This window comes from Vigna unguiculata, chromosome 9, assembly GCF_037176805.1.
Source record: "Vigna unguiculata cultivar grain cowpea cultivar isolate G323 ecotype 2 chromosome 9, ASM3717680v1, whole genome shotgun sequence".
Taxonomy (NCBI): Eukaryota; Viridiplantae; Streptophyta; class Magnoliopsida; order Fabales; family Fabaceae; genus Vigna; species Vigna unguiculata.
Window position 1 is genome coordinate 9361051 of NC_140800.1, and position 9953 is coordinate 9371003.

Genomic DNA, 9953 nt, shown 5'->3' on the forward strand with positions numbered 1-9953 from the left:
TTTAAACATTTAAATGTTTCCTTCTTCCAATTCTTTGAATACCGGAAGAATGAGAAACATTTCAATTTTCAACAAAAATATTTTAGATCGAAGAAATTTAATATGTATATATTAGGTTATAAGTATAGTTAAAAGATAGGCAAGAATCACTCATAAACTTAAATCAACTAAGTAATAAAAGATATACATAAAATCTTATATTAAAATATTTTAATAGATAAAATAATTAAATTACCAAATATCTTTATTATTATACGTAATATAAAATTATATATCAGTTATATAACTTAAAAAAAAGGTTAGTATCTATACAACTTTCCATCCAAAAAACACAGTATTAGAATCTATATCAATTACAAAACCTAATTACAAAATAGCGATAAATACTATATTCAAACACAAACATAGTTCAATTTCTAAAAAAATGTGATTTGTATAGATTAATAACAATATTTTAAAACCCATGATAAAGTAACTTATAAGAATACATCAATTTTTTTATTTATCCCAATTTTACTTTATTTTTTTTATCTCTTTAAATTTTGGTTATACTACTTTCCACATCTATATCTTTCTATTTCATTTTTTTTTCTACTATTAAAATTCACTCATTTGAAGATATTATATGAAAAAAATGTTGAGATCTTCCTATTTAAGTGTTACACATTCTATCAATATACCATCATTCTCCTGACCTCGCCGGAATAATAGGCAGAAAACTGATTGCCAATAGAATAAAAGCAAATATTTTAGTGTTTTTTTTTTCTCATTGTTTTTGGCTAGTTAATTTGTTTTTTTTTGTGTTAAATTTCAAGTTTTTATATATATCAGCAAAAACCAAAGGTGAACAAATTCCTCCATTGAAAATTCATCATCTCTGGAGGACACTAGCTGCACAAATCTGAACATGGAGCTGGCAAGAGAAACAAGTGACACAACACTTGTTTTCCTTTCGTGTTTAACATTTATAAATATATTATTATTGTTATATCAAATTTTTAAAGACAGTAACGAAAATTAAAATTACCATCAGAAACATATCATTGCGCAACGTACAATTTAAAAAGAAAACAATGTTATGAAATAAGTATAAGTAAAAGATAAATAAAAATCAAAGCTGCAAAGTGAAAACCCAAATTCCTGGCACTGTGTTTGTGTTTCTGACCCGCTTCTTCAATCTATCTCTCTCTGTTGCCTTGAGTTTCCTATATTTGCAGAACCACATAGGTACATAGGTACATGCACCTTTGAATTTGAGGGTTTGTGTCCCTCTCTTTGGTCCCTTTAAAAAAAAAAAAACACTGCTCCAATTTTTTTTTTCAAACATTCATTGTTTCTCTCTCTAAAAAAAAAAGAAAGTGCCCTTCTTCGCTTCTCTCTCTACAACCCCTCGTTCTTCACTTTGATTTTCCGTCTTCAATGCTAACCCAACCACGATCCTCTGCACGTTATCCCACCACACCTAACCTAAAACCCTTTTGATCTCTCTGTCTTACACCATGTCCCAAGGATCTCCCCCGCAGGACAGCAAAGAACCCTCGCCCGATTTGCACAAGGAGGAAGCAACCACCAACACCGCCGCTACTGCTGCCGCTGATGCTGCTCCTCCCGCCCCCACCCGGAACCGTCCCTCTCGCGCCTGTACCATTCGTACGGCTGCACGCCTCTACTCCGCGTCGCAGCCAGCAAGGCCAAAGGCTGCAAAGAGGGAGCCTCGCCGCGAGGAGTCGCCCCAGCCTCCGTCGCCACAGCCGCAGCAATGCAGCAAGATCGTGACGCCGTTGGTGGAACCGCCCACGCCTGCACAGTTGCCGCGTTACAACCTCCGGTGCATGTGGGAATTGGCTTCAATACTCAATTTTTTTAATGTGAGTATGGAGACTGTGATTCTTTTTTTGCTTTTCACTGGGTTTGTTGTGCATTCTTTGTATTAAGTCTGTTTTTTTCTTGTTGTTGTTGCTGCTGCAGCTTTTTAGGCATCTTTTGAATATTTCAGTAGAATTCTCGGCTGAAGAGTTTGAGACGGCTTTGCTCACTCCCAATGACACATTGAGTGATATACATATGCCTTTGCTAAAGGTTGGTGCTTTTTGATTTTTTTTTTATCTCCCTTTTGTTTGTTCTTGTGTTCGTACTGCATTTCTTCTTTTTTCTGTGAATATGGGTGAGACTGAAGTCCTAGTCTTTGTGGGTTGTGTTAGTTTTGTGCTTGTTGGTATTGTTAGGAGTTTGTAGGATGTTGTATTGATGCGTTCTTTTCTTATTTTGAGTAATATTGCAGTGGATTTGATTATGATTGTATCCCTTAAATATGAAGTTGTTTCTTCTGTGATAACGTCAGTGCTCATTGCCTGGTAGCGAGGGAAATTAATAGCTGTTAAGTGGAGTTCTTATTAGTGTAGGGTATCTGGAGGTTGCTGTGGCTGAGACAGAGAAGGTTGCATTACTGGGGTGCCTTTGATTAGTGTATGTTTAAATCTAGTCATATGTTTTGGGATTATAATTCAAATCGAAAAGGTCATAACATGTTCAAAATTTTCTAAGAGTTTGAGTTGAATCCAAATGATAAACTTTGGTATTAGCCACTACTTAACAGTTGGAATGACTCTTTATTTAATGCGGTGGTTGAAACTCTTTTGAATGTGGAAATTGTGGAAGGAGCAAAAAACTGAACACTGACAAATATATAGTTTGTAAGTGCATTGCCTGTTTGATGGATTCATGGCCATAATATGGTTGACCTATATGATGCTGGGAGATGGACATGATTATTTGCAACTGAGTTGAGTTTGGCAGGAATTGGTAAGTACAAAGCAAGTAATTAATTGGAGGTCTTTGTTGCATGTTGGGAAGCCCTTTCTTGAGTGTTAAACTGGGGACTTTTTCTGATTGTTTGTTCTCTCTGCCCTGATATTAGCCCAATTTGCTTTTGAAGGATTGTGTTCAAGTATGCAGCTTTTAAGCTTAGTTTATTTATTTCTGTGGTTTCTAAGTATAAGGTACTATGCTGCATCAAATGGTTACAACTTCCAAATGTACCTTTGGATTTTCTTCTCTGGGTTTCATCCTTGTTGGTCCTATCCCTGATCTTCTGAGTTCAAATCAATGTGTCAAAGATAATCATGATCATTCTTGGGAGAGGCGGATGTATACTTTACTGGACAGTTTATATAGGTGTTCAGGCATCATTACTGAAATTACTATAGAAAAGGCCTACTTCGAAGAATGCTCAGAACTTCTGGGGCGAGTTTTTGTTATTCCTAATTTTTGTTGCAAAGCGTTTATACTTAAACTATAGCTTCCCTGCAGATTTAAATAATGTGGGAAAATTATTCTGTATTGAAACTCCCATGCTGCGATGAGAAAGTGTTGTTATAGACATGGTGCATGCTATACACGTCCATGGTGTAATGAGTTTGTGGATGGAGATTAATTGAGTAAAACAGTGTACTTGGACTGTTTTGAAATTTAGTTTTTGGGTTGAGTACTATAATGACATAAATCTGCACAAGTCTGATTTGTATGTTATGTACTTAGGTTTTGAGTGACAAAGAGATAGTGGGGACTGGGGAGAATGAAAGTTTAGACTGTTTAATGTTATTGGTCACACACTTCCATATCTTGCAGAGGTAGTTGAAGTTTAGTACTTTAAGCTGCAGTAGTGCAATGAATGCTATCACAAGGTCAATGCCATTATTTCCTTACTTCCATTTGTCCTTCATCTATTGAATTTGTCTTTAGTTCCACTTGTCCTTCATCTATTGCAGTGGCTAATCAAAAAGTGGTGACTCATTTAAGTTTTTAAAATTGGATTAGATATTATAATAGCATTAATCTTGCTTAGTCTCTTTTGTTGGTGGATAGATAGATATTGTTAAACGAGTGATGAAGTCAAGGGTTTTTATTCTAGTTGTCTTGCAGTTTAAGAGCTTGTGAGGTTTGTTTGCCATTGTCTTTTATAGGGCACTAATCCATCTCAAAATCTATTCCTCTGCAAGATCAATACTTTCTTTGTTGTACAATGTCACAAGCTGTCAAAATTGCTACTAGTCTGATAACATTAATTGTATCTTTTTTATAGGCCATTCCTCCCATTACACGAATGGCACTCTCACGTGATACTTGGATAACGGTATTATGCAGAAAGTTAAGAGATTGGTGGCACTGGGTAATAACAATATTTTTTTAGCAAGCTGAAAATTCTATATAACATTTTGTAGTTTCCAGAGCTAATAAAGGGAATTCAAATGCAGGTTGCGGATGGGGATCTTCCTATTGTTGCTTCACATGGGTAAGTAAACAGTCAGTCTTGCAATATCTAAAGTCCACTTTATGTGTCTACCAAGTCTCATGTTATGTTCACGTGACAGAGCGGAGATTGAAGTATATAAATCACTTGATCCAGGGGTTCGTGTGGTCATCTTAAAAGCATTATGTGACATTCGAGTTGAGGTACCCTTGTCCATTTAACATTTATGTATGTATCTATATTTCTTATATACTTTTCCTTGAATGGGTGAAAGTTAGTATGGAAGAATGAGACCACTTTCCTTTATTTTAGGTTAGATCTCTGAAAACTATGCAATTCATGTTTAGAACTGAATTAACTTCTACTACGATATATGCATGTGATTTATCTGTCATTCACTATTTTTGTTTGCCTCATTTTGTGTTCAAGTTGCAGCCACCCATTTTAGGTTTATTTTATCCTATCTCTTATATTGAGTGGTTCTTGGGCTTGCCTATTAACAAGGGTGTGATAATTTGCCTCAATAGTTTCTTTTAATACAATTCACACAGATTCCTGGAGATGCATGACCATGCACTATTTTAGTTGGCCAATGGCTATTGTGTCTAACTAGGTCACCCTATTATGGAATAACTTTCTTTAGGGTTCTCTTTTTGCCGGGGGGAAGGGGGGGAGGTAGGGGTTGGAGCAGTGCAAAAGGTATTTAAATTCCCAAGATCAAAACCTGCCAAGTGCACAGATTGAGGGGCAAATCATTAATAGCCTGACTCACAAATCTTACTTTTGATCATCCCTCTTCATGGTGTACATGATTAAACTTGACTTGTGTATTTTGCAGCAAGAAGATATCAGGAGTTACATTGACAGCTCAATCAAGCATGGCATTCCACTTTCAACATTTCGCAAGGAGCGTATTGGTGGTGATTCACATGGAGTTTCTTATTGGTAATATTCATGTGCTTTGACTTCAATCTGTTCAAAGTTTGAAGTGTCATACTGGAAAGTTAATGCACATTTATCTCTTTTTTTTTTCTTTTTATTCACATGGCATTTGATTAGTGCAGGTATGAAGATGACCAAAATATTGGTCAGAGGTTGTATCGGGAGATAAGGAAAACTGAGGTGGTTCAAATGAAGAAAGGGAAACCAAGAGGTTCCCAGGTTTTTTCTAATACAACCTACCAGTGGGAAACAGTTGCTACCAATTTTGATGAATTTCTGGATGTTTCTGTAAGTTATTGAAACTCATCTATCTATGCTTAGTGGGCATGTTTTAACGAGTGTTCAGTGTTTTTCTGGGTATTGGGACTTTTGAGTTATAGGTTTTGTACTAGAAAATGGATCACTTAATAGATTAATCAGTAAATTAATGATGTATATTTGGAGTCACAAATTGATACTAATTTTATTTTGATTTAGAAACCCTAACTAAAGTTCTTAGTGAACTTATCAAATAGGAAACTGTTTTTTTTTAGAAAATTCAAAGTTAATTATAGTCCTTGAATGAAACCATTAGATTCACCATTGTTGATAAAACCTAATAACTGTAGAGGAAAAAATCCACAGCGAAAAGGGTAGTAGGAAATCAGCGTGGACATGATGTCTGGAAAAAAATTGGCACCAATGAACAGTGAGTCCACAGGGACGGCATGGATTAAAATTAGGTTCTAAATACCATGTAGAGAGAAATGGTATATATTTATTTTGTGATAGGGTTGTGTGTATTTAGCACAGCTGTGGAACATATATACATATATCATACATAGCATTACATAGGGATGGACCAAGCCCATATACACAATATATCTAACGCTAACAAAAAATCAGAACATTGATTGTTACCATTGTACTATACGTTACAACCTTATTATACTTTTCAAATTTCATTCCTTCTTGCCTCTTTATGACTGCTACTAAAAAAGAACAATATTTTCAGAACTATCAATAAGTGCTAGAAGGCAATCTCAGCCACAATATGCATGAAGAAAATACAAGGCAACAAAGAACTTAAAAGTGGTCAAAGGGTGCCTTATGCCGCCATTAGTATTAAGTGCCTTCTATTTATAATAGAAATTAGTTAACGTTGTTGGTCAGACTGAGGCCTCCATTAGTGTTGGAACCAGGGAGATCAAATTAGCTGCAGCAATTATTTAATGCAATCAGCTATTTTCTCAATTGTCTTGTTCAAAATCTATTGGTCTACCCTTTCACTAATATTATTTTAAAGTTAAATTATAAACTTCTGGAATTCTGATACAACAACTAAGCCTTTAACCACTAATTAGGATTGGCTACCCTACTTGAATCCTTTGGTTTACAACTCCCTCTATTGCTATGTTTTTTTTTCTTTGACAGACCTAAGAATGCAGATATATTTTTGTTATAGAAGATAGGATTGACCGTTAGTTTTTTTTTTTCAAAGGGAAATAATATAAAATAACCTAATTCTGCCAATTTTTCATGAAGTTTGCACCGTTTTTTTTAGTTGAGCTTCATCTTATTTGCTTTTACTCATCTGATTTCCCAGGAGAAGCTTTTCACAAGTAAAAACAGAACGGAGGTTTCTGTGGGGAAGAAGGTGAAGATAGACATGCTTCCTGAAATTGAGAAGGTTCACAAGGTACTATATCTGTGTTTGCTTACTCTACCCTATCCTCCTCTCAATGGGTTTAGAAAATTGAAAAATTGGGCACTTTGACTTGAATTCATGTTTGCTTTTAGTTTTATCTTCATATGTGGTCCTTGAAGAACCTTATTGTGCTTTTAACTGACAAAATTAGTCTGGCATGGGTTGAGAAGATGTAGCATTCTAGGATTTGAACTTGAATTCATGTTTGCTCTTCTTTTTTATCTTGATAAGTGGTTCATAAAAAATCCTGTTGTACTTTTAACTGACAAAATTGGCGTGTCTTGTGCAGAGAAAGGAGAAATTGATGAAAAAACAACACAGACAAGCTCTTCTTCTTGATAATTTCTTAGGTGTTGATGGGCTTGCCCTAGGGCGTTCACTTCGTGATAGGAAACCTGTTACCTACACTTTCGGTAAGAAGTTTCATCATTGTTTGCATTTTTGTTTTCACAGCTGGAGTTGGCCTCTTTATTTTCCTCATTTTTTTTTTCCTTCACATGAACTGCTGAGGGTTATTAGACAGTTCAATATTTTTACAGTTGGATTGTTGTGGGTATGTTAGGACCCTAGGTTTTAACTAGCCTGAATCCAGGTTTTAAGTAGTGTGCTATAGCAATGCTACAGTAGCAACAATTGCTTGTTGTAGGGACTGCTGTATTGGCCATAGCGGAAAAAATAGAAGGCTGAATCTATGTGATGGTTCCAAAAAATCCCTCTGAATAGAGACGGTAGCTATTTAAAACATTGTTGGCCTTGAATATTGTGAAGAATATCTATTCTTTAAAAAGCTTTCCCTGCTTGGACCAAGGGCGCTGCTGTTCACAAGAGCAGGGATAATTTATTGGTTCTTTCTGATATCTGACATTGGTTTTGGGATTTCCTTTGATCTGATAAAAGTTCCATTGGATTTTGCATAGCTACTTGGTAAGCATTTATATTTTTCATATATCCACATCTTTTAGTTAAGAGTGTAACATTATCACTGAGCTTTATTGCAATTTTACCCTGCATTGATGATAGCGGGACAATCTGGACATTGATAATCTCAGTTTTATTGTGCATCCTGTTTAGCTTTAGTTATGGCAAAAATTCTCCTGAACTACATAATTTTTGGTTTGGTTGGATAAAAGTAAATTCATTTCTTGAGTTTCAGTATTTGAGGCTTTACATTGACCTAACTTGACATTGCTGTCATTGCAGATGATTATGATCGGTCCATCAATGAGGCAATTAAGATAACCAAGTATGGATTTTGCATTTTGATCTTACATTCTTGTACCTCTATTTGGCTGTTCTCGATATGCATGTAATTTTTGTTGTTGCGTATATTGAGAGAACAGGAGCCAATCATATGCATTTGTCAGGCTTTGTACTCACGGCATAGTTTCTGTTTCTTTCTATATCAGACGGAAACCACCGTCCCCAGAAGCTATACCAAGAAGAGAACCAGGATCAAAACCCGAAGCTTTATCCAATGGTAAATGGAGTGGTCCTTCCCCTTCGCATGACCCTCAAGATCTCAATTTTGGCACGCTATCTCCAAAATCACCAGACTTCGATGATATGGAGGAAGATAATCAAGCTGACATACTGGACTTGGATCGAAGGTTTGTGGTTCTGATTTTATTATCCCTTCAAATATGTTCTGATGACTTCTATGTCTTATTTCATTGATAATTTTTATTTCACATCAGCAATCGACGAAGACAGAAGCCTAAACGGTATTCAGAGAAAGAGTTTGTTGAAGCTTTGTCAGATAATGAGGCTGACTATGACAGTGATGATGATATCGTGGGAGAAGCAGTGTATTCTGAAGAGTATCTTCAGAAACGCAAGCAGAGAAGGAAGGCTTCTAGTAGCTCTGGCTCTGAAGGAGATGAAGAATATAATTGGAATGAAGATAATGTTGAAGATGAAGAAGAAGATGATGAAGATTCCATGAGTGTCAGTGAGGAGAGTGACAAGCCCCGGAAATTCAAGCGACTGGCAGGCCGGACTAGGAGGGAAACAAAACTCAGGTCTGTGGGTGAGATTCAATCAGGTCTAAGACGCAGTAAGAGGGCAACACAAAAACGTATAAATTACCGGCAGTTAGAGATGTCTGATTCAGAAACCGAGTTCGTTAAACCTGACAAGTCTAATGCATCAGATGATCACTCAGATCCTTCTGAGGAGAATGGAGATTACATGATGGAAAGTGAAGATTCAGATGGCAATGACGATGAAGAACAAGAAACTAAAGATGTGGAGCCTGTTACTTACCACCCTGCCGAAGGGAACAACAACCAATATCCTGCTGTAGAGGAGAATGATGAACAAAGCAAAATCCAGCCTCCTGAAAAATCTAGTAGTCCAGGTCAGGAGGAAGTTGAAGGCACCACAAAGCGACGCTTCCTTGATTTGAATGAGCTTGCCCCTAGCTCAGGTTTTGATGATGCTCCGAATACAACAACAACCAAAGATGAAGGCAATGATGATTTGTGAAGCTACCCTTTTTGCTTCAAAGCAATGATGGTAGTTTGCTATGAAGGAAACCAAGTGACATGTATGATAATAGAACTATAAATTTTGTTATGTGCCTGAAAGGGAAGTTAAGGGTAGATCTCTTCCTGTGGCAACCTAAGCAGCCCTTGGTGCATGATTTTCCACCAGAAGCAGCAGCATGATACTGAGTTGTGTAGATTAGGTAGTCATTTTTTAGTATTTAGTATTTCTACATCAAAGGGTCTACGGAAGTGAATGAGAATTTGTTGGGCGTTATTTGGCCCATCCAATCGGTGTACAATAACTGTTAACAAGTACTGTAACTTTAAATAGATATATGGCTTTTGATTATCAAGCCCTGTAGTTCTATTTTTTTTTACTCATGGACTCCTAGTGATTAGCTTTTCAGTAAATAGGGTTAACTGTTTTTCCTTCTTCATCTGTTCAGATAAAAATGCTCCTACTTTTGATTTCTCTACATAATGGCTAACCATTTGTGCTTAACTTGTCTGTTCTTGCTTTCAAAGTAGATGTTTTGTTTGCAAGTTTGCCACATAATCTACGATTTTAAAAGCATGGCAACTAATTCAA

The 9953-nt window shown here is 36.1% G+C and overlaps 1 protein-coding gene across 1 annotated transcript; it reads left to right on the forward strand.

The window, feature by feature from the left end:
- The first annotated feature begins 1117 nt into the window (after positions 1-1117).
- LOC114163957 (DDT domain-containing protein DDR4-like) lies at positions 1118-9741 on the forward strand. Its single transcript, XM_028048360.2, has 12 exons — positions 1118-1868; positions 1969-2079; positions 4082-4168; positions 4254-4291; positions 4371-4452; positions 5088-5194; positions 5314-5479; positions 6777-6869; positions 7168-7291; positions 8079-8121; positions 8285-8485; positions 8573-9741. The coding sequence occupies exons 1-12, from the start codon at positions 1500-1502 to the stop codon at positions 9360-9362; spliced, it is 2211 nt and encodes a 736-aa protein (XP_027904161.1). The 5' UTR covers positions 1118-1499; the 3' UTR covers positions 9363-9741.
- Positions 9742-9953: the final 212 nt, after the last annotated feature.

What these genes read in the sequence shown, in the direction of transcription:
- LOC114163957 (XM_028048360.2), top strand. Translation starts at nt 1,500, where the DNA reads ATGTCCCAAGGATCTCCCCCGCAGGACAGCAAAGAACCCTCGCCCGAT. An exon ending in TCACATGGAGTTTCTTATTG is followed by an intron (nt 5,195 to 5,313) that starts GTAATATTCATG and finishes TGATTAGTGCAG; the next exon opens with GTATGAAGATGACCAAAATA. An exon ending in AAATTGAGAAGGTTCACAAG is followed by an intron (nt 6,870 to 7,167) that starts GTACTATATCTG and finishes TGTCTTGTGCAG; the next exon opens with AGAAAGGAGAAATTGATGAA.